The sequence below is a fragment of the Dendrobates tinctorius genome, unplaced genomic scaffold (assembly GCF_039654945.1).
Source record: "Dendrobates tinctorius isolate UK_male_01 unplaced genomic scaffold, ASM3965494v1 ptg000134l, whole genome shotgun sequence".
In the NCBI taxonomy this organism is placed as follows: domain Eukaryota; kingdom Metazoa; phylum Chordata; class Amphibia; order Anura; family Dendrobatidae; genus Dendrobates; species Dendrobates tinctorius.
In genome coordinates this window covers 11,453,648-11,479,256 of record NW_027361802.1, presented here as the reverse complement: position 1 = coordinate 11,479,256, position 25,609 = coordinate 11,453,648, and the positions used below count along the sequence as shown (strand labels likewise).

Sequence of the window (25,609 nt, the reverse complement as noted above, 5' to 3'; positions counted from 1 at the left end):
ATCCTCTAGTCACTTAGGTCACAGCTGTGCCATCGAGCCTGTCACATAGCGCTCAGATATTCATTGGGCCTCACACAATCCAAAAGTGTCCAGTGTCCAAAAGTGTGTGCAGAGATTCAAAATCTCACTTATCCTCTAGACACTTAGGTCACAGCTGTGCCATCGAGCCTGTCACATAGCGCTCAGATATTCATTGGGCCTTACACAATCCAAAAGTGTCCAGTGTCCAAAAGTGTGTGCAGAGATTCAAAATCTCACTTATCCTCTAGTCACTTAGGTCACAGCTGTGCCATCGAGCCTGTCACATAGCGCTCAGATATTCATTGGGCCTCACACAATCCAAAAGTGTCCAGTGTCCAAAAGTGTGTGCAGAGATTCAAAATCTCACTTATCCTCTAGTCACTTAGGTCACAGCTGTGCCATCGAGCCTGTCACATAGCGCTCAGATATTCATTGGGCCTCACACAATCCAAAAGTGTCCAGTGTCCAAAAGTGGGTGCAGAGATTCAAAATCTCACTTATCCTCTAGTCACTTAGGTCACAGCTGTGCCATCGAGCCTGTCACATAGCGCTCAGATATTCATTGGGCCTCACACAATCCAAAAGTGTCCAGTGTCCAAAAGTGTGTGCAGAGATTCAAAATCTCACTTATCCTCTAGTCACTTAGGTCACAGCTGTGCCATCGAGCCTGTCACATAGCGCTCAGATATTCATTGGGCCTCACACAATCCAAAAGTGTCCAGTGTCCAAAAGTGTGTGCAGAGATTCAAAATCTCACTTATCCTCTAGTCACTTAGGTCACAGCTGTGCCATCGAGCCTGTCACATAGCGCTCAGATATCAGTGGGCCTCACACAATCCAAAAGTGTCCAGTGTCCAAAAGTGTGTGCAGAGATTCAAAATCTCACTTATCCTCTAGTCACTTAGGTCACAGCTGTGCCATCGAGCCTGTCACATAGCGCTCAGATATTCATTGGGCCTCACACAATCCAAAAGTGTCCAGTGTCCAAAAGTGTGTGCAGAAATTCAAAATCTCCCCTGTCCTATAGACACCTTGTACCTTGTTTTACATACTATATAGTTTGTTGGATTTTGTCTACATTTCTACCAAAAATGAGGAAGGCTGGTGGAAGAGGCCGTGGAATTGGGCGGGGGTTGGCAGCTGGTAATGATGGTGTTGGTGGTGGATCTGATGGTAGTGGCAAGAGCAAAATAGGACCGAATGCAGGAGGTGTTGAGCCTGCGTCATCGTCTGGCTACATAAGGCCTCGACCGCTTAGTTTTCTAGGAGTTGGCAAACCGCTTTTAAAGCCAGAGCATCAGGAAAAAGTTTTGTCTTACATTGCTGACTCAGCCTCCAGCTCTATCGCCTCCTCTTCTTCAGTTGTAAAAAGTAAAAGCACTGAGTCGTCATTGGAGGCTCATGTTCATGAACCACACCTTTCCTTGTGTCCTTCACCCCAACCAAGATTGAAGGATGACGCAGGCCATACTACTGATTACTCCATGGAGCTGTTTTCACATACCATGCCTGGATTATCAAGTCAAATGGTGAATTACCCAGGCCAAGATGAATCTGACATGGAGCGCACTGATGCACAGCCGCTGATGGATGATTCTGCTGGTACATTCACTCAGAGCACTACATTGTCCTCGCAGTGTACAGAGCCAGATTCTGACCCTGATGAGACTCAGGTGCCCCTTCCCGCACACTATACCACCATACACGGTGACACAGAGGAAGGTGCACATGACATAGAAGAGGAGGTGATGGATGACCCAGTTGTTGACCCAGATTGGCATCCATTGGGGGAAGAGGGTGCTGCTTCCAATAGCTCAGATGAGGAGCATCCACAGCAGACATCGACATCGCAACAGCTGTTATCTGGCAGGCCCGGAGCACTCCAAAGACAGGTTCCAAACATCAAAAGAGTTGCTGGACAGCTTGTACAGAGGGTCAAAAGATCACAGCGTGCTAGGCCGCAAAATGTCTGCCAAAGTAGGAAGAGTGCAGTGTGGCACTTTTTTGAACAAAATCCTCATGATCAGGCCAAGGTTATCTGTAAGAAGTGCGCAAAGACCTTTAGCCGAGGGAAAAATCTGAAAAATTTGAATACCAGTTGCATGCTTAGACATTTAACCAGCATGCACTTGCAAGCGTGGACACAACACCAAACCTCAAGTGCCACATGTGCAACTGATCACAACGAAGGTAGTCATCAACGCTACATTGTTTCCCCCACTGTAAGCCCACCGGTTAGCACAGCAGCAAATGTTGAGGTGTCGTTGCAAGGCCACAGCAGTCAGGGAATCCCACTGTTATATCAACGAAAGACTGATTCTAGGCCATCAGAAAGAACACCAACTCCATCACCATCATCAACCCTCTCTCAGTCCGCCCTGTCCACCGCTACTTACACCATATGCAGCTCTCAAGTCCAACTCACCCTCCCAGACACTATGAGTAGGTCAAGAAAGTACTCAGTCTCTCATCCGCGTACACTGGGTTTGAACGCCCACATTGCCAAACTAATCTCGTTTGAGATGATGCCCTTTCGGTTGGTGGAAAGCACAGCTTTCCGCGAACTCATGGCCTATGCAGTACCACGCTATGACCTACCCAGTCGCCACTTCTTCTCTCGCAAAGCCATCCCAGCCCTCCACCATCATGTGAAAGACCGCATTGTCCATGCACTCAAGCAGTCAGTGAGCGGAAACGTGCACCTCACAACTGATGCATGGTCCAGTCGGCATGGCCAGGGCCGTTACGTGTCCATCACTGCGCACTGGGTTAATGTGGTGGATGCAGGGTCCACAGGGGACAGCGGTGGTGGGACAGTGCTGCCTAGCACCACAGTATAGGAAACAGTTGGCTGTAGGCGTTCCACCCTCCTCCTCCTCCTCCTCCTCCAGAAGCGAAAGCTCGTCCACAGAGCGCAGTCGTACGAGCACTCCATCTGCAGCTGCCACTGTTGCACACGATGTGTCCCCCTATCGAGCAGCTAGTGGAAAGCGTCAGCAGGCTGTGTTGCAGATGATGTGTTTGGGCGACAGACACACCGCCGAGGTGCTGGCCGAGTACTTGAAGCGACAAACTGAGTCATGGCTGGGCAGTGTACATCTTGAGGCAGGCAAGGTAGTTAGTGATAACGGCCGTAATTTTGTGGCAGCCATAGCCCTTTCAAAACTCAGCCACATACCTTGCTTGGCTCACACCTTGAACCTGGTGGTGCAGTGCTTCCTCAAAAATTATCCGGAGTTAACAGCCCTGCTCCAGAAGGTGCGAAGACTGTGCGCGCACATCCGCCGGTCGCCTGTACACTCCGTTCGTATGCAGAAGCTGCAGCGATTGCTCCACCTTCCCAACCACCGCCTCATTATCGACATCGCAACAAGGTGGAACTCCACCCTGCACATGGTGGAGCGGCTGTGCGAGCAGAGGCAGGCCATAATGCATTTGTGGGAGGATACACGGCCAGGCACTTTGAGAGCAGAGATGGAGTTGACAGGTGTGCAGTGGTCGAAGCTGAAAGACCTCTGTAAAGTCCTTCAGTGTTTTGAGGAATGCACACGGCTGGTAAGCGCAGACGACGCCATCCTAAGCATGAGCATCCCACTTATGCGTCTGCTCATGCAAACTTTGACGCACCTTAAGGAGCAGGCGTCTGCAGCCAATGTTGATGAGGAGGAAGAGGAGGAGGCAATCCTTGATGACATTCAGCCATTGTCTGCTCAGGGACCTCTCCTGGACGAGGTGGAGGAAGAAGAGGAGGAGGAGGATGATGATGGGGATGATTACTTAGGGGAGGAGGATGCATCTCGTGGGGCAAGTGAAAATGTTGGCGTGGCAAGGTCTGGTACAGGGTTTGTGCGTGACTGGAGGGATGTGGATTTGCCAGAAAGTGCTCCTCCAACCAGCACTCGCAGTGCATCATTGACACCGGGAACATTGGCCCACATGTCAGATTATGCCTTGCGGATCCTAAAAATGGACCCCCGCATTGCCAAAATGATGAACGATGACGACTACTGGTTGGCCAGCATCCTGGATCCACGCTATAAAGGCAAATTACAAAACATCATGCCACAGGAGAACCTTGACCTAATATTGGCTAATAAACAAGCAACTCTGGTAAATCGGTTGCTTGAGGCATTCCCAGCACACAGCAGCGGTGATGGTTCTCACACGAGCCGTACGGGCCGGGCGCAGCTTGGCAGAGGTGTTCGTGGTGCACACAGCAGAAGTGGCGTTGGAGACAGGGGTTTCATGACAATGTTGTGGACTGATTTTTCAAATACCGCTCACACAACTGGTAATACTGCATCGATGGAAAGTGACAGGAGACAGCAGTTGTCAACCATGGTTACAAACTACTTTTCCTCCCATATCGATGTTCTCCCACACAGGTCATTCCCCTTTGACTATTGGGCCGCTAAACTGGACACCTGGCCTGAATTGGCACAATATGCCTTACAGGAGCTCGCTTGCCCAGCTGCAAGTGTGCTATCGGAAAGAGTCTTCAGTGCAGCTGGATCAATCCTGACAGAAAAAAGGACCCGTCTGTCAACCCAAAATGTGGATGATCTAACCTTCATTAAAATGAACTATGCATGGGTTTCCAAGGATTTTGTCCCACCTTCCCCTGATGACACATAGGGTGACAGAAAAATGGCTTGCTTTGGTCCACCTCTTCCTGGGACTTGACCTATTTCGCCTTTTGCATCAGCTGAATGTCCAACATCAACATATGCCACTTTCTAAAACTCCCTAACTGTGCTGCCTCCCCCCCCATGGCCGGGGTCACCACCCCTAGCGCACGACACCGTGCGAGTACCGTTGCCCTGGACAGGTGGGTAGGCCGACTCTTGGGCGCGGGCACTGGCACAGGGTCCCTCATAGTGCAATCAAGTGTCTCTGACGGTGGTGGTGCACACCCGCCGTCAGACACACCGCTGTACTATGAGGGGCCCAGTGCCAGTACCGACGCCCACGAGTGGGCCCCCCTTGCTTGGGCAGGGCCCCAGCATTTGCAATCTTTACCTCTCCCTGCTCCTCCGCTGTGTAATCTGGGCCATCAAATCCATACTGTGCCTGACACCGTCTGAGCCTGCCTCCTGAGACATATATTTTGAATGTGTACGCTATCCATACATGTTATCCGGGGATACGGTACCCTTTCTAACCTTTGTGCAATCACGTGCAATCCATACTGGGCCTAACACCGTCTGAGCCTGCCTCCTGAGACATATATTTTGAATGTGTACGCTATCCATACATGTTATCCGGGGATACGGTACCCTTTCTAACCTTTGTGCAATCACGTGCAATCCATACTGGGCCTAACACCGTCTGAGCCTGCCTCCTGAGACATATATTTTGAATGTGTACGCTATCCATACATGTTATCTGGGGATACGGTACCCTTTCTAACCTTTGTGCAATCACGTGTAATCCATACTGGGCGTGAGAACGGCTGGCGAGCTGTTAAGCAAGCTACAGCACCTGTGGTTTGCACACGTAAGTTTTTTATTTTTTCAGGAATGACGGTTAGGCCTAATTCCGGAACTGCAGTTGACCTGCACTTACTGGGAAATCATTGTTCGCGGGTAATAATTGTAATCAGTGATCCCCATCACTAACGTTGTTCAGCGGGTTATCTGCACCTGCAAGCGACAAACGCTGGCCTTTTCAGTGTAGCGCACATGCAGCCACGGACATGTAAGGGCATGACAAACCAGTTATTGGCCAATCTCATGTTCCAGAGCCTCACGTGTCCCTCTAGTAAGCCGGACTCGGACCGCGGGGCATGACGGAGTCTCGTTCGTTAACGGAATTAAGCTTGCAATGTGTGCATCTGTTCTGTAGCTGGCATGGTTGAGGTTTCCCAGGTGGAGTCGAATTTAACCGTAGGCTCCACTCCTGGTGGTGCCCTTCTGGACATTCCTTTAAGGTTCAGCTTTGCAACCATACTGCCCACGTAAAACAAACACTTTGCCTTCATGAACGCTGTTTGGAGGGTCATGACTCGTGGGAATAACGCCGCCCAATCAGTTAACCTGCTAGAGAGATCCTTCGTTGCTCCCAAGCATGACATCACACTCCCTAGGAGGAAGGTAATGCCACTGTGGCGACCGTACTCCTGGGGGCGACACAAGTGCACTGATGCCCAGCCACTGCTCGATGAATCTGCTGGTACATTGACCCAGACCACTACATTCCCCTCGCACGCTACACGGCCTGAATCTGACCCTGATGAAACTCAGGTTACCCTTCCCATATACAGTTCCATCTTACACGGTGACAAAGAGGAAGCTGCAGATGAAAGTGCAGGTTCGGCCCTCCCGCCATCAGACACACCACCGTACTATCAGGGGCCCTGTGCCAGTGCCGTCGCCAACGAGTGGGCCCCCCCTGCTTGCTCAGGATCACAGCACTTGCAAGGTTGAAATACTGTGCAGTGAGATGGAAGATGGGGACGACGAGGAGTCCAGACTAGTACAGGGATTCCCTAGCGAGGAGACTTATTTGATTGTTTTCAATGTTGGGACAGCAATTTTTGGGGAGCACGTTACTCTGGAGAATGATAGATGGGGCCCACCATACACTGGAACATTCCAAAGGTGGACATCAGACACTGGAGCAGCATTTACAGGGCCCATTATACAGTAGAGCATTAGAAATGGGGCCCATTATGTTTGGAGCATTATTTGGGCCCATAAGACAGTGGAGCTTCATCCATGGGGACCAACATATACTGTAGCATTATGTGGAGCACATCATATACTGTTTCAAACATTATATGGGACCAATGATTCTGTATGGAGAAATAGATGGGCCTCGTCATGAGATGTAAAAAGTGAAGTATTTTTCATTGTACTATACCGCTATTTCTCTGCCGTATCGGAGCATGATCATTGATGAGTTGTGGTATGTGTTAAAGGGGCGCTCTTTCGCCCAGGGCACATGAAAACCTGCAGCCAGCCCTCCCCCCCACAACTTTAGCCAAATAACCCCCATTTTTCAGTGCGTAACTTGTATTATGAAGTTAATTAAGGTTGACAAGCTTAAGTAAGAAGAATTGATGCTTTTGGCATTCAAATGGGCACTGTAGGTGTGTTTCCTGTCCTCCTCTCACTGCCGACTTTTATTCCCCATTGACTTACATTGGGTTTCGTGTTTCGGGATGACCCCGACTTTTTCCTATAATCGGACGATCTTGCTTGACCCGACTTTTGGAAAAGTCGGGTTTCACGAAACGAAACGCGACCCTAAAAAACCAAAAGTCGCTCAACTCTAGCAGTGACTAATAGAATGGTATTTAACAGGGAGAAATGCAAGGTTCTACATCTGGGCAAGAAAAACAAAAAATAAATATATAGAATGGGAGGAATAGAATTAAGCAACAGCACATATGAAAAAGACTTGAGTATACTAATAGATCACACACTGTATATGAGTCAACAGTGTGATGCAGCAGCAAAAAAGGCAAACACAGTTCTAGGATGTATTAAGAAAAGCATAGAGTCTAGATCACATGAAGTAATTATCCCTCTCTACTCCTCCTTGGTCAGGCCTCATCTGGAATATGGTTTCCAGGCCTGGGCAACACATTTTAAAAAAGACATTGAAAGACTGGAACAAGTTCACAAAAGAGGTACCAGGATGGTAAGCGGGCTGCAAAGTATATCCTATGAGGAACGATTAAAGGATCTGGGAATGTTTAGTTTGCAAAAAAGAAGACTTAGAGAAGACTTAATGTTGTGAGCTCATTTTCTCGTTCACCTTTGATGTCCGATGAACTCCCTCTGCTGGTGAAAGGAGGTGGTGAAACTGATTTGGATGGGAGTTGTTGTGAATAGGATCAGGGGTCTGCAATCCGCTAGCTACCAACCTCTCCGTTTTTCTGGACTTAGCTTGTATTTTTGTTTTTTCCTCCTCCGGTGACTCATTCATAACAGAATCACCAGCCATACTGCAGATTCTAGGGTACTCAATAGCAGGAAAGAATTGTTAAAAAAATAAAAAAGTGTCAGAATTTTTTTTTTTTATGTATATTTTTTCCTCTTTTTCTCTGGGGCCGTAGGAGTAATTTTTTCTTAATGGAGATTAAGCAATTGTCTGATCGTGTGGAGCAGCTCACTGCTGAAGTGCGGGGAATTTCCACCTATCTTGCTCATTCACATGCTGCTGAACCAAAGATCCCTACTCCTGATGTGTTTTTTGGGGATCGGTCTAAATGTTTGAATTTTAAGAATAATTGTAAATTATTTCTTGCCTTGAAGCCTAACTCATCTCTTAAAATTGTCATCTCTTTGCTGCGCGGCGATCCCCAGGATTGGGCGTTTTCTTTGACACCTGATGATCCTATTCTAACTAATGTGGATGCATTTTTTCAAGCCTTGGGGTTGTTGTATGATGAACCTAATGCTATTGATCAAGCTGAAAAAGCCCTGTTGGCATTGAGCCAGGGTCAGGATTCAGCAGAGTTGTACTGTCAAAAATTCTGAAAGTGGGCGGTCCTTACTACCTGGAATGATGGTGCCTTGGCAGCTCTCTTTCGAAAGGGTTTGTCAGAAACCGTAAAAGATACTATGGTGGGATTTCCTGTTCCCTCTGGTCTTGACGATTCTATGTCATTAGCCATTCAGGTTGATCGGCGTTTACGTGAACGTAAAATTACACGAGAAATGTTGCCACCTGTTGAACAAATGTTTGAACCTATGCAATGTGATAGAGTTTTGTCTAGGGCGCAACGTCAGGAGTTCAGAAGGCGTAATAAGCTGTGTTTTTTCTGTGGAGATGCCTCTCATATTATTTCTGTCTGCCCTTAACGAGAGAAACGTTTTGCACATACATTTGCTGTGGGTGGTGTACAACCTAAGTTTCTTCTGGCAATTACTCTGATCTGCTCCCTGTCCACATTTTCCGCTAAAGCTTTTGTGGATTCAGGAGCGGCTCTGAACCTGATGGACTTGGATTTTCCTAAACGTTGTGGGTTTCCTATGAAACCTCTGCGGACGCCTATCCCTTTGAGGGGTATTGATGCTACTCCTTTGGCGAAGAATAAACCTCAGTTTTGGACCCAGGTGGTAATGCGGGTTGCCCCAGACCATCAAGAAAATTGCAGATTTTTGGTGTTGCATAATTTGCATGATACAATCGTTCTGGGGTTTCCCTGGTTGCAAATCCATAATCCAGTTTTGGATTTGGAAATCTGTGTCTGTGGTGAGTTGGGGTTGTCGGTGTGCTCTTAGTGACGCTCCTGTTTTCTCCACCTCTCCCCAGTCGTATGATGTTCCTGACTATTTTGCTGATTTTTATGATGTATTTAGTGAGAATAAGTCTGCGTCTTTGCCTCCTCATAGGAGTTATGACTGTGCAATTGAGCTGAGCCCGGGGTGTAAATTTCCCAAGGGTCGACTTTTCAATTTATCTGTACCCGAGCATGAGGCTATGCGATCTTATATTAAGGAGTTGTTGAAGAAGGGTCATATTAGACCATCCTCTTCACCCTTGGGTGCTGTTTTTTTTTTTTTCGTGGCCAAGAAAGATGGTTCATTAAGGCCTTGTATTGACTATCGTTCCCTCAACAAAATTACTGTTATATATCAGTATCCGTTACCCCTGATTTCTGATTTATTCTCCAGAGTTAAAGGTGCTTGCTGGTTTACCAAGCTTGACCTCAGGGGGCGTATAATCTTATTCGCATTAAGCATGGGGATGAATGGAAGATGGCGTTTAATACTCCAGAGGGACATTTTGAGTACCTGGTGATGCCTTTTGGGCTCACTAATGCCTCTTCTGTCTTCCAGTGCTTCATGAATGATATTTTCCGGGACTTTGTGGATAAATGTTTGATCATCTATCTGGATGATATTTTGATCTTTTCCAGGGATTGGGACTCTCATGTGGAACATGTTCGGACTGTGTTCCGGATTTTGAGGGAGAATTCCCTGTATGTTAAGGGATCGAAATGGCTTTTTGGTGTACAGAGAATTTCATTTTTGGGATTTATTTTGTCTCCGTCAACTATTGAAATGGACCCGGCCAAGGTACAGGCCATTTATGATTGGGTTCAGCCCACTTCTTTGAAGGCCCTCCAGAAGTTTTTGGGTTTTGCTAATTTTAATCGTAAATTTATAGCTAATTTTTCTGGTATTGCCAAACCATTGACTGATTTGACTAAGAAGGGTGCTGATGTGCTGAATTGGTCCCCGGAGGCTGTTTCTTCCTTTCAGGAGCTGAAGTGGAGGTTCACTTCTGCTCCGGTTTTGCGGCAACCTGATGTCTCACTCCTGTTTCAGGTAGAGGTGGACGCTTCTGAGATTGGTGCAGGAGCTGTTTTGTCCCAAAAAGATCCGGTAACATCTAAAGTGAATCCCTGTGCTTTCTTTTCCCGAAAGTTCTCCCCATCTGAACGCAACTATGATGTGGGGAATCGGGAACTGTTAGCTATGAAATGGGCATTTGAGGAGTGGAGACTTTGGTTGGAGGGAGCTAGACATCAAGTCGTGGTCCTCACTGACCACAAGAATTTGATTTACCTTGAGTCGGCCAAACGCTCGAATCCTAGACAGGCTAGGTGGGCCTTGTTTTTCACACGTTTTGATTTTGTGGTCTCTTTTCTTCCGGGCACTAAGAATGTCAAGGCAGACGCCCACTCTAGGAATTTCTTTGCTGAGTCTCCTATTGTGACCAAGCCTGTTACCATCTTAGGTGAGGGGGTAGTTCTTTCTGCCATCTCGCCCGATTTGAGACATGCTCTGGAAGAGATTCAGGAGGACAAACCTGAGCGTTGTCCCATTGGAAAATTGTATGTTCCTGACCAGTGGCGGAAGAGAGTGATGTCTGAAGATCATTGCTCCGCTTTGGCTGGTCATCCAGGTATTTTTGGTACTAGAGATTTGGTGAGTCGGTCTTTTTGGTGGCCCGCCTTGTCTCGTGATGTCAGGAATGTCCTGTGGGACTTGCTCCCGGTCTAAACCTTGTTCTCGCTCTAGTGGGTTGTTGATGCCTTTGCCGGTGCCCAGGAGGCCATGGACCCATATTTCAATGGATTTTATTTCTGATCTGCCTGTCTCTCAGAGAATGACTGTTATCTGGGTGATTTGTGATAGATTCTCTAAGATGGTCCATCTTGTACCATTCCCTAAGTTGCCATCTTCCTCAGAGTTGGTGCCCTTGTTTTTGCAACAGGTGGTTCGCTTGCATGGGATTCCTGAGAACATTGTATCGGACAGAGGAGTTCAGTTTGTCTCTAGATTTTGGAGGACGTTTTGTTCCAAGCTGGGAATTCAGTTGTCCTTCTCCTCTGTGTTTCACCCTCAGACCAATGGGCAGACAGAGAGAACAAACCAGACTTTGGAGTCTTATTTGAGATGTTTTATCTCTGCTGATCAGGATGATTGGGTCTCATTTTTGCCCTTGGCCAAATTTGCTTTAAATAATAGAGCTAGTTCTGCCACTTTGATGTCACCTTTTTTTTGAAACTTTGGGTTTCATCCTCGATTCTCTTCAGGGCAGGTGGAGTCTTCTGCCTGCCCAGGTGTTGACACTGTGGTGGAGAGAATGCACCAGATTTGGGACCAAGTGGTGGATAAGTTGTCTCTCTCCCAGGAAAAGGCCCAGCGGTTTTCCAACCGGCATAGGACCATTGGTCCCCGGTTTAAGGTGGGTGTTATGGTTGATTGTCATCACAGAATATCTCTATGAAGGTGGCTTCTCCAAAGTTTAAACCTAGATTTATTGGACCTTACAAAATTTTTGAGACTCTTAATCCGGTCTCTTTTCGACTGGCTCTTCCTGTTACATTTAAGATCCATAACGTGTTTCATAATTCTCTGCTGAAGAGGTTTGTTGAGCCAGTAGTTCCTGTGGTGGCACCTCCTGACCCTGTACTGGTTGAAGGTAATGTGGAATATGCGGTTGAGAAGATACTGGATTCTCGTCTGGCTAGATGGAGACTCCAGTATTTGGTTAAGTGGAAAGGTTATTGCCAGGAGAATAATTCTTGGGTCTCTGCATCTGATATTCATGCCGAAAGATTGGTTCGTGCTTTTCATCAGGCCCATCCTGATCGGCCTGGTGGCGTGGATGAGGGTCCGGTGACCCCTCCTCAAGGGGGAGGTACTGTTGTGAGCTCATTTTCTCGTGCACCTTTGATGTCCGATGAACTCTCTCTGTTGGTGAAAGGAGGTGGTGAAACTGATTTGGATGGGAGAGACCTGTCACCTGAACAGGTGGATTGCGATTGGACATCAGGAATCTCTGAGTGGATATAAGGCAGCCGACGCCCTGTAGGGTTGCTGGTGATTTCTCTTGCTCTGAGCTCTGGCCTCCAGTTCAGTTCCTGTCTTTTAAAGCTAAGTGTTTGCTCTGTTATTGTTCCATGAGATTTTGTCTGATTTGCTTAGTTTTGTGTTCAGCTGCCCCGGCTGGGGCTTTGCTGAATTTCCATTTTGTCCCTGATCGGTTTAATCTCTTTTGCTCTGTCTTCAGAATATATCGGAGTGCTGATATAGGGATTTTGAAGTCTAGTGGCTTCAGGGCCGTTTTTCCAATCAGACGTGTTGGAACATTTTTGGTAGGGTTTTTGCGGATTGCAGCCAGCATCTTTTCTGTCCTGTCCTATCTAGTTAGTTGGGCCCCATCGTTTGCCCTGCCTGTCTTTCTGTCTGTGTTTGTGTTTTCATCTGTTTTCACCGACAATACATGTTGGGGGCTGTCTATTGCTTTGGGGTCTGCTCTGGGGCAGTTTAGATTTCCCATTTCTTTCTTTAGGCTAATGTAGCTCTCCGGCTGTGACGAGGCATCTAGGACCACCGTAGGAACGCTCCACGGCTACTGTTAGCTGTTGTGAATAGGATCAGGGGTCTGCAATCCGCTAGCTACCAGCCTCTCCGGTTTTCTGGACTTAGCTTGTATTTTTGTTTTTTCCTCCTCCGGTGACTCATTCATAACAACTTAATATCTGAAGGGAAGTTACAGTGTAGATGGATCATCAGTATTCTTATTTTCACATGGAAACATGAGAAGCAATGGAATGAAACTGAAAGGGAGGATGTTATGAATGGGTCACCGAGGAGGAGAGCGCAATAGGCTATGCCACCAGAACACCAGAAAGGTTGGTCGCTCAGCAGATTGCAGACCCCTGATCTTAACAACACAACTACCAGTAGCCGTGGAGCGTTCCTATGTTGCCCTAGATGCCTCATCACAGCTGGAGAACTAATTAAGCCTAAAGACAGAAAGGTGAAATCTAAACTGCCCCGGAGCAGATCCCCAAAGGAATAGGCAGCCCCCAAACATATATTGTCGGTGAGACAAGATGAAGCACAAACACAGAAAATAGACTGAGCAAATCATGGGGCCCACACTGACTAAATAGGACAGGACAGAAAAAGCACTGTCTGCAATCATGCAAAAACCCTAATAATTACAACATGACTGATGTGCAAAAATACTGAGGTTTGCACAACCTCGCCCCCACTATATCAGCACTCAGGTGTGAACTGGCGGCTAGCAACAGGCTAATTCAGCAGGGGACTGAGCAAACAAACACAAGATACAAAAATACAAGACAGGAGCCATCGGCCCCAGGGGGAGCAAGCTGACCCCTGACAGCAAGGCGAAAACAGATGCAAAGGGTTTAGCAAATGACATTTAGCTGAAAAAATGCAGGATCGGGCAGCAGACAGAAATCCTCAGTAAGCAAAAAAAGGAGTATCACCGGCAGTCACTGAGAGAAGTCTGCTCGCTAATGTAGTCCCAGTCACTACCACCACTCCTCCAATTATCTTCTGCAGCTGCTGGGTTAACATCATGTTGACCAGCACCACTACCAGCTGTATCCACCAGAGGGAGCCTTGCCTCAAATGTCAGATCAAGAGAGCTCACAACAGAAGAAGATACAGATTAGATATTAGAAAAAACATTTTGACAGTGAGGATGGACCATGAGAGGAACAGGATGCAACGAGAGGTAGTGAGTTCTCCTTCAATGGAAGTCTTCAAACAGAGGCTGGACAGGCATCCATCTGAGATGGTTTAGTGAATCCTGCATTGAGAAGGGGGTTGGACATGATTTTATGATTCTATGGAGTTAGGGGGTGATGTTACTTTACATGATACTGTGTTTTACATATGGAAATGTGTGTTGGGAGGGCTCAAAAGTGAGCAGGGATGTTATTTACATAGAACTGTGTGTTGAATGGGGCTGAATGAATGGGGAGCAGGGGTGGACATATCATTTACAACCTGTGCAGCTACACAGGGGCCAAAAAGGTAAGGGGGTCCAATTCCCACTCAAAAGCAGGTGTAATTGTGCATTATGAGGAGCTTCTGGACTACAAAGGGCCCATATACTGTTCTAGCATAGGGGCCCTCTTCTATCTGTGTCCGCAAGTGAGACTGAGGGATATTCTGCAGAATGAGAGAGAATGGAGAGAATGATAGGTATAACGTTTTGGCCCCAGGGCTCTTAGCAATCAAGTTATTTTAATTCTCATGATATCAGCAATGTCCTCCATTGAGACTAGGTGTCTCACACAGCGTATTTTGTGTGGACGGGAAATCACTTTCTCTAGGTAATCCTAAGAGATCCTACAGGTCTCATAGGATTGGATTGAGAAAATCAACTTCTGATCCACACGCTGTATGATTTGGATTAATTGAAATTTGGTACCAAGATACAGAAGAGTACCAGAACAATGTTGATCACTCTCTACTAGTAGAAATGTTAGCCCTTACATACCAATCTGGAGCCTCTCACCTAGCCAAATTAGATCTCATACTTTGCACCTGTGGTAGGGGCCGTGATTGGGGGGTGGTCCACTACCACGACCGGATGATGCAAAGACGAGACGGAGGCAGAATTCAGTTGTAACAGATCCGGTTTATTGGCCGTCCTCCTGACAACTTTAGCCATGTACCGCAGTTCCTTTACAGCTCTCCGTTTCCAGGCCCGGGTACCTTTCACCTTTCCTTTAGTCGTGATGACGTACCTCGCGGATCTTTTGCTGGGGCTGTCCTAGACCAATCTACCACCAGCGCTTCACCTGCCCGAGGTCGTCGTCCAATCGGTACCCCCAGGGCCTCGTCTGTCCTGCGGTACGTCGTGTCAGGGCCACCCCCCTGACTGTCTTCTCCTGTCAGTCCCCTGGTCGAGCTCTTCACCATTCTCCGTCTTCTGTCCTGAGTCTTCCTCTGCTGAGCTCCTCCCGGGATTAGCCTCGCTGGAACCCCAACCAGTCCTATTTATCCCCTCTCTCACTGGGAATTTCCCTCCTGGGTTCCTATCGCCCCGCCTCCCATGACTTAGCAGTTTCTATAGCCGTAAGCTGATGTTAAGTCCTGAACTACACTCCCCCCTGCCATCTTGTGGTCAAAGTTCAGTACTGCACTCCCTTTTCTGTCTTTCCCTGCTGTTAGCTTTCTGTCATTACCAATCTCCGTCTGTAGTGCACACATCGTCCCCTCCTACTTCCAGTCAAGTCTGTCCGTCAAGTCACCTTCCCCACACACCGTGTCTGCAAATTGAGATTCTGGTTTGGCGTTTGTCTTTAGTCATATTGCAAGGCTCATTGAAGGTTCGATATTGACTGTTAGGATCGCTGCTTCCAATAGGTGGCACTACGGTTCAAGTCCTCTTCCTCTCTGAAGAGGCAATTTGCATAGCTAAAATACTAAGAAATCTAAAAATTCCCAGGAGTGCTTTTTAAAGGGAGTCTGTCAGCACAAAATGATTGGTCATAACAAGGCGTTCGTTCAATGTACCCTTGCAGTGACTCAGCAGTTAAGTGCACTTTCCCACCTACATGTGTTTCATCAGTCTCCATGTTATTCTGATTTCTGCAAAGCCAGAGCTGTTAAGCAAGGAAGAGGGGAGTTGAAATTGATGCAAAAAATGCCCAGTTATGCCAGGGGTGCACTGAGTGCCTAAGCATGGTTTGAACAGACATTTTGTGCTGACAGATTCCTTTTAATCATTTCACTCTACAGCTACATACTACTTGTTGTCACCCTTGAGCAACATGCTGGGATGGTGGTGTGACCCAGGACCAAATGTTCCCGCATGTTCCCTAGGACTATTCCATCCGATTTAAGCAGCTTCTATACTCATCCAGCTCAGTTCTGATCCTTCCCCCCAACCTAGGCACTGAACTAGGCAAGCTATGCATCATTCTGCCTTTGTACCTCAGCAACCTAGGGAGGCCTAATAATCAGGAGAAAAGAGGCCTAGTTTGGAATTACAATTAAATTATGCTATTTTTTTTCCCTCCAATATCAGGGAGTACCATATTTGCTATAGAGACCCCTATCTTTAAGAAATGGTTGTCAGTGGTGCATCATGGGGCTGTGTGCTTCTAAATGACCAGCTGAACTTCAGTCCCAGAGCTAGAGATTCATACTATATTAATCTCCTACAGTAAAGTGTTGGGAGAATCTACAAGCTCCTGACCCTCCGGTCCTGGTATGAAGTAGTGTCTGTGTAGCATGAACTAGGAGGCCCCCTGCAGCTTGTCAGATAAACCTGTTGGACTATGTCCCCATGATCAGAAATAGCATGTAATGACATTCAATTGGTTAAAATCCGCTACAGAAATAGACATGCTGTGGCTCGTAAACCGGCTCCGCGGGTGATTTTACATAGCAGTAAATAGAAGCACAGCGGGCATGGGATTTCTATAAATCTCATCCACTGTGCTTCTAATGTAGGACACAGCATTTACCAAAATGCTGCTATTCCTGATTGTGGGCATGTAGCCTTAGATGGAATACAAAGACAAAAGAATAGACTGTCAGAATAACAAAAGAATAGACTGTCAAAATACCAAAAGAATAGACTGTCAAAATAACCTAAAAATTATGTGCACAACCAAACAAAATAAAGCAAAGAAAGAGGTTGTACCTACTACATCTAATACATCATTATATCACCTAGTTGTACAAAGCCAATAAATCTGTAATTACATCTACAAAGTTTATTAGTAAAAAAAAGACAAAAACATAACAATTTAGATCACATAAATTTCATATAATGTGTAAAAGTCATCAATGGGGCAGCAGAAAATAAGTACAAGAACCCCTACTCCACTCCTTCACCTCTTAGCAGTAAACCCCCGAAGAATATAATTAAAAACTGCACAAATAAATATCAAAGATAGACAAGTATGACTAAATAAACAATGCAAAAACATAAAGAAAGAAAAAATAGACTATCACTAATAGAGGAGCAACTAAGGCTAATGGACAAAACACAGAAAAGGGGGTGAGGTCCACAGGCCTCACAGGTTTCACCATTAGTTGTGGCTTCTTCAGGGATATTGAACTACAATGCAGTAAAATCTGTGGTTTTGTAACTCATTAGCTAACATTATTAATTTATAGTACTGAGATTTTGCATTCATTTAGATAATGGAAACATCTGAACTGATTTTATATAGCTATCTTACCAATAAGCTAAGAAAACCCTTGATAGATAGCAATTCATATGCACACATATACCATAGATATGCCTATGTGGAGTGTTTTTTTTTTTCAAAGTTCGTCACATTGCGCTATACATCTTGGGATATATTGATCCAAGAACAAAGCTAGGTAAGGAAGAACATATCTTTAAGGCCTCTTTCACATGTCCTGGTGATTTTGGTACTGGAAAAAACAATACTGGTGAGATCCGTGGTCTGTGTCCGTGTGTAAGTATGTGACATCCGTGTGACATCCATGTGTCAGTGTGCTGTCCGTGTCCATGTGTCACCAGTGTGCTGTCACTGTGACACGTATGTAATGAAATGCAACATAAAAATTAAAGAGTGTTATGTATTAAAAATGTTCAAAAATAGAGATAGTGATGAGGAACATGATAGATAGATATGGGATAGATAGATAGATGGATAGATAGATAGATAGATAGATAGAAATATGCCAGTGTGCTATATAATCAGTGCTTATTGTGTTTTTATGTACTTGTTTTTTCTTTTTAAATAATTTAATTAATTTGAAAAAAACGGTGTCGGATCACCCCGTAATTTTCATAACCAGCAGAGGGAAAGCCCACGGCTGGGGGCTGATGTTATTAATCTAGGAAAGAGGCCAATGCCTTAAAAGGTTCCGATGCTATAATAGTTCACAGCTGTTTGCTTAGCCTTTACTGGTTAGTGTCACAGATGTGTCAGAGGCTGCAGACTGTTGCACTACATCTGTCTGCAGAAGGTCTCGTTGGTTTGCTTTGCAGACTAGTGGCCATCTCCCTCGGTGCTAATGGCAACACCTGGATCTGGGTGTTTATAGCTTCCTACTTCCTGTTGGGAGGTGTGGGTGTTATTTCCTATTTCCACTTCTATTTTGAAGCTTGGAGCTGTAGTAGTCTGCTAGCGTCCTCTAGGAGTTTGGAGGGCGTCGGCGTTTTTCCGTGAGTCTACTCAAGCTAAGTGTCCCCCTGTTTTCATTTACTGTGTTTAGTGTTAGTGGGTTTGACTAGCATCCATCCTGTCCTTCCCAATGCAGGATGTATCGCCAGGTCCGCACAGTGACTAGGTATCCTGTTCAGCGATAGGTGTGGAACCCATATAGGGATGGTAGGACAGGCAGGGTGATGTTAGATCAGTCTAGGGGTCTCCACCTCCCCTTTCCCTAGTGTTTGGTTCCCCCTCCCGTATCCCTTTGTGTTGCACTTAGTCTGTCTTACACTGTGCGTGACAGTTTATAGGGGACCCCAGAAAAAAATGACGTTGGGTCAGCCCTATAATTTCTAACCAGCAAAGGCTAAACAGAGAGCTGTGGGATGATATTCATAGCCTGGGAAAGAGTCAGGGATATTGGCCCCTCTCCCAGGCTTAGAACATCAGCCCTCAGCCTCCCCAGAAATGCGCATCCATAATATGCGCCAAATTTGGCGCTTTTTCTCTGCTCTTCCCACTTGCCCTGGTGTGGTGGCAAGTGGGGTAACAGGGTTGGGGTTTATGTCAGCTGTTTTATACCGCTGACATAAAGTCCAGGCATTAGTAAAGGAGAGGCGTCTATAAAACACCCCCATTTACTAACCTCATAGTCCTATTGTAAAAAATACACAGCCAGAATAAAGTCCTTTAATTGAAAGAAAGACACAAACACCTTTATTTGAAATAAACACACCATACCCTCTTTTTACCATTTATTACTGTAAAATTAAAAATAATAAAACACCATATTCCTTACCTGTCCACTGATAATCCTTTTGTCCCATGAAGAACTCCAGCTCTGCTACATCTGGATTGCATAGCTGACCGCTGGATAATGCAACTGCTCAGCCATGAATCCAAGAGACACTGAGCTAAGTTTGGGATGCAGCTTCAGTGACGAGCGGTAACATCATAGAGGTTACCACCAATCACTGCCAGCTGTTCCCACTGAGTTCAGTGTGAGCCGGCCTATGAACTGTGGTAACCTTTATTACATCATCACTAGCATCGGGAGAAATTTAACACGGTCTGAGTCTAAAACCTGATATGTGTGTACTACCATTGAATACAATGGGTGTGCGTGTGTCCGTACTTGCGGTCCAAAATGGAGCACATACAGACACAAAAATCAGACATATGAAGGGGGCCTAAGTGTAGGTGCATGGTAAGTAGATTAGAATGTGAGACCTATTGGTAACAGAAATGGATAGGTGTGATCTGAATACTCGTATGTAGTATAATAATATTTAAATTATGGAACTGCATATCAACTCCTTATTGGTGTTTTCTATTTTCTCATTCCATACAGATGATAGACATGATGTACTTTGTGATCATCATGCTGGTAGTACTGATGAGTTTCGGAGTGGCAAGGCAAGCCATTCTCTTTCCCAGCGAAGAACCGTCGTGGAAATTGGCAAAAAACATTTTTTACATGCCTTATTGGATGATCTATGGTGAAGTCTTTGCTGACCAGATAGACCGTAAGCAAGTCCTTTATGATTCTCTATAAAAGCACATTTTCACAAGTTTAGGCCTGTGGACTCAACAAGTTGCTATGGAAAGGGCAATTCCTTACATATGAGGAGCATTACACAAGCAGGTGTATTCCTCTTTCCTTGTGTCTTATATACACAATCATTTTAATATTTATGAGAACATGATATTTTTCAGAGTATTTGAATCTCAGTGAGAATAATTACCTACCCGCTTATTTACCATGTTTTTATAGAATTAATCTAAGCGTGCACAATGGGCAGACTTGAAATGAAAGCAGATCATTTAAATGACCCCCTGTCAACAATCTCTTATAAACATCTTTTTTATACTTACCATCAAGACTGTACCTGATAGGTGGGAGCCCTGTTACCGATTTTGCCTTGGAGATTAGGATTTGTCACTGGGTTTTGCTGCTCCATCTACAACCAGCATGATGTGGAAGCCCTGATTCCAGTGATGTATCATGTACTAGATGCAGCATTTGTGATAACATCACTGTTTTACCATTTGCAGATCTTTGCGTTCTCTGACTAATGAGCTTTGTATAAGCCCGCCCACACCACTGATTGGCAGCTTTTTTTGTACACTCTGCATAGGCAGAAATACTGCCAATAAGTGGTGGGGGTGGGGTTATGCAAAGCTTATAAATGTGGAGGACTACATGGCAGCTGGTTTACTAGTCCTTTAGAAATAATCTCCTATTGATAAAACAGTGATTTCATCCAAACTACAGTAAGCAGCCCTGTAAGTGATACATCGCTGGGATCAGGGTCTCCTTCTTTACATTATGCTGCTCTTAGATTAGTTGTCAAAACCCTTTGACAGATTAAGTTTCCATTAGCTTTGTCGCCAGATTCATTACTTAGGTTTAGCTCCAAACTGGGGTTTCTTGGACACACCAGGGGAAATGGTTCTGAAGGCTCACCTTCCATCTACACGAAACCAACGACCTTTGGACAGTATGTTCACATTAGATTCCAGAATCTATTTTGTTATTGCTACACATGTCAGTGATAAATGAGTCTCTCCAAACTCTGAATGGAAAAGGGTTGTCTTCTTCTTGGTTTTTGGGGCCCATTGATGTGTGAAATGGTGGGCCTGCTCAACTTTTTCATCAATCAAAAGTAGAAAGTGCTGTGCTCAAGTGTTTTAATTAGGCCTATGGATTTTGAATGGAGCACAAGGATGCATGTTATACAGCCGCTACCTTCGGAGTAGCAGAATCCATGTTCTAGTGGTCATATATTCTTCAGTGGTCAAATATTTATCTCTTATTTGGTGATAGGATAATGTACATCATTAAGCAGGAAAATAGAGAACATAAAAATGGGATGATGTGTGACATATGATGTGTCCTCACTCTTGGATATATTCAAAAGATAAAAGCCCCATTGTTTTGTTCTGGTATTAAATAGAAATGTAGATGTCCATGGGCCAAGCTTATCCCATTGCTCTCGTTATAGCTGCAGCTACTCTTGTCCAAATGATTTTCTGGTTTTATTACTTTTGGTTGAGCGTGTGCCTAGAAACGCCTGTGTAAGATGAATCTCAATAAAGCACAGAGCTGAGTATGAAGAGGTGCTGTTATGTATTCAGTCATGGGATAGACGTGTTACTTAACCTGTGTATGAGGACATAACATTATTAGCTCTCGTCTATTACTGTGATAACCCATTCATATTCATAGTACAACCCCCTGATTGCCAAACTACTAACCTCATCATGGCTTACAGCCAACCAAAGGGTGAAGGATGCCCCATTTTATTCCAGCTGTCTGGCTTTACGTTGATAGAAATGTTTCAGGCAGAACTGATGAGACAGTAAAACCATCTCCTGTGGTGCTCTATGAAATATGAAAGAGCTCTCAGTATCAATGAACAGTCGTGTGCTATTATATTATTAGTTCTCCATTAAGTTGCTGATATTTAGATTGATTTTGAGACTCTAGAAGACTTCTCACGCCATGTATTAAAGAGTAACCAATTTTTATTTCATATATAAATAGTATCTTTTTTTTTTTTAGAGCGCTATTGATTCCAGAGGTTACATACCATATGCAAATATAAAATACGGTGAACAAACTAACAATGACAGACTGGTACAGAGAGGACCCTGCCCTTGCGGGCTTACATTCTACAGGATAATGAGGAAGGAGACAGTAGGTCGGGGGTTGCAGCAGCTCCGGTGGTGGTGAGGTGGCAGCGTGGTCATTACAGATGTATGCTTTCTTGAAGGGGTGGGTTTTCATGTTCCATCTGAAGATTCTGAGTGTTGGCAGATAGTCAGATGTGTTACAGCACAGAACTCCAGAGGATGGGTGATACTTGGGAGATGTCTTGGAGGAACTTGGATGAGGAGCATTTAAGTGTGGGGAGAGAAGGAGGTCTTTGTAGGACTGGAAGATATTGGGAGATTAGTTCGGAGATCTAACAAGGAGACAGCATTTGGACGTCTTTGTAGGTCAGTGTTAGTATGAACTGGATACGTTGGGGAATTGGGAGCCAATGAAGGGATTAGCAGAGGGTTGAAGTGGATGAGTAGTGAGGAGAGAGGTGGATTAGTTGGGCAGCAGAGTTATGGATGACTGGAGAGGTGATGAGAGTTTTAGCAAGGAGACCATAGAGGAGGATATTACAGTTGTCACGGTGGGAGATGATAAGGGTATGCGCTAATATTTTAGTAGATTCAGGGTTGGGGAAAAAACAGAATCTGGAATTATTTTTTAGGTTGGAGGCGGCAGGAGTTGGTGAGGGCTTGGAAGTGCCATTTGGAGGAAAGGGCAGAGTCATTCTGTAATTTATTTTATCGGAGGAATCAGCTTTTTTCACCTTCTGGATTGAGCTTTCTCTCTCAGTGTTGGGGTTAAATCTGTATTCAGCAAAGACAAATGATCACATTGTTGAGGTACAACATGACAGTTGGTGCTTTTAAAATTCTATGCAGGTTGAAAAGGATGAGCTAAAAGCAGACACAGACATGCTGCTGCAAGTTCTCTTGAAGTAAACAGTTTCAGCTCTCCATAGGACTTTATGAGCACCAGTAATGGGAAAGTCTGTATTCATTGAAGACAATTTTTAACAGAAGATTGTGAATTTTGAGAGTGACTAATCAGTGACAGAGAAAGATGTGGATTTTGTCAATAAGAAATACAGTGGGTACAGAAAGTATTCAGACAGATATGCATCTGTAATGTCTCCACGCTAAACAGATGTTCAGGCGGAGTAATGTGAAAGATGCTTGACGTCTAGAGCTGGCAAGGGGAGCTAAGAATCGGCTGGGCTTGGGGGAAGATGTAATTCCGGTACCCAAATATCTGGTGGAGAGAGTTGTTGGAAGGCTAGGTAAAATGATGCAAAACCTTGTGAATATCTCCAGGGTGGCGAGGGTGAGGATCCCTCCTGATGGTGAAGTTCCTGATGGTGAAGTCCAAGTATCTGGTGAAGACAGCATGATTCCCATCATTGTGGTTGGCTCCATGGAAAGCCTGAGGAACTTCTGGATGCTCTTGGAATACCGAGTAATGTACCGGCAGGAGATAGAGCCGTTGAGACTGGACCGACTGTGGATTAATAAAGAGGTGCGGAACATTAGGTGGCGGCCACCTACAACCCAAGGTATAAGGACCAGAAGGTACCCCCCAATTAATGAGATGGCAGGTGACCAAAGACCTTTAGCAAAACGTGAACGTCGCAAATCTACAAGTGGTAGTTCCTCTCACAGTATGAAATTGAGAGACCTTAGCTCTGTTGAGACACTAAATGGGTCAGACTGAGGCCTGGCAGTTGACACGACTGTAAGTGGGACTTCTGACTGTACCCACCGGGAGAGCCGGTCAGTGAGAGAAAGATCGGGTGACGGAGTGCACTGTAGAAAGATGGAGACTAAAGAGTGTCTGGTAACGCAGACGGACTTTGACTGGAAGGCAAAATCCCAAGGCCGACATACTGACCGCTGGGGGCGGGGGAGGCCTAATGTAAATATGATGCTGTATGATACCCAAAACAGACGGAGACAGTCCTCTCGACTTGTAGGGCAACGCGACATGGGTGCCCGGTCTCGACACCCCTGGGTGATATCAAGTGTTCAACCCCACAAGTTTGAACAGAGGGGGAGGTATACTGTGCAGTGACTGCTGTGACAGCTAAGGGGCGCTGTATGGGTCATGCATTCAGGCATATCCATTATTGTAATGGAGAAAGGATGGTAAATGATCGTTATGTATCACAAGGTGGGTGGCCTTGTGATGGAAGCTGGAACCGCTATTAATCAGCAGATATTCTGCTGAGGGTTTGTTACTCTGTATTAGGGAGAGCTTCCACGTGGCAGGTGAGATGGGTGGGATCAGTCACCTACAAACTCACCCAGGGACGTGTGTCTGAAATAAAGCCTATGTGTGTGGTTGTGAAGGACCTGCAATGAGGTCATAGCCATGTGATCCTGTGGGCGTAGCTACGGACCATATAAGGTGACCATGGTAGGTCACATGAGTGAATGCCTGGATCTGATTGGTCCGTGTGGAAGGTCCCGGAAGGCCGACTTGATAGGAGGTATGCTACCTTCCTGATGCGTACAAGTGGACGCCGCTGACCGTGTGTGGCCTGTGTGTAATAGCCTGTGAGTACTGGCTAGTCCCCAGGAGGAAAGGGACGTCAGGACTGAGAAGCAGCTAAGAGGTAACCCCAGACAGAGGGGGGAATTAACTGAGAGACTGTAGAGCCTGATTGCTGGATAAAGCACAGCCTGTGTGAACACAGGGCTAAGGGAGCGGAGCGCCACTATGAACATTCGTTTTTGTCTGCTGTAAGATAAACCGTATGGACTATGTTATATGAAAAAGCCGAAAAGCCGTAGGGGCGGATCCGGGATGTGCCGGAGACACCGGATGCCTGTGTGGCCAGATATGGTTGCGCCCACATTTAAAAGAGCAGCGCGAGACGCATGCGCTCTGAGAAAAACCGGTCCGGCGCTGTCAAAAAACGCTGCAGCGAACGTTTTTTGCAGACGCCGGATGGCTACTTTTTGCCATATCCGGCAAAAACCGGATGCGCCGCATACCCATCCGGCACGGTGCGGCGACAATATAACTCTATGGGACAAAACGGGATCCGGTACCGGATCCGGTTGTTCCAAATTTCGCCGCATCGTGCCGGATTCAAAAAGCCGGATATGTGAAAGCAGCCTAAGACACCAAGAGTAAGACGTTTCCAAGAGAATCATCTGAATGAAATTTATATAGTGTTAACCTTGTAGTCCTGGTCTCCTCAGATTCACATACAGTACTTGCTGCAGGACAAGATCTCCTGGCAAGAACTTGTGAAATGTCAAAATATAATAGCTATGACATTAATCTAGGTCATCATAGCAGGCTGTGCATACCTTTGGAAGAAAAGAGGGCACAATGTACCTGGTACTGACGACAGGGAATAAAGGCAGGAAGCCAATGTGCTGAGAGGTGAAAACAGAAGCTTTTTGTGGGCTATTAAGGTACAGATGGACCATGCTGAGCTTTCTAGGCTGCATTATGTAAAATATGTACTAGTAGAGGAGACACATTAGCATGGACCTGTATTTCATAAATGGCAGACATGCTGTAAGCAATCTCTCTTCTACTGTTGGCAAGTATGGCGAATCCAAGACTGGCAATTCATACTCCAATCCTCAAAACTAAAA

At 45.7% G+C, this 25,609-nt stretch overlaps 1 protein-coding gene across 1 annotated transcript in view; it reads left to right on the top strand.

Annotated features, from left to right (window-relative positions):
• TRPM3 (transient receptor potential cation channel subfamily M member 3) overlaps positions 1-25,609 on the top strand; it is a 710,253-nt gene that overhangs the window by 619,082 nt on the left and 65,562 nt on the right. Inside the window, exon 21 of the mRNA XM_073543729.1 lies at positions 19,749-19,923. Coding sequence (XP_073399830.1) covers positions 19,749-19,923 — 175 coding nt within the window. The remainder of the gene's footprint in view (positions 1-19,748; positions 19,924-25,609) is intronic.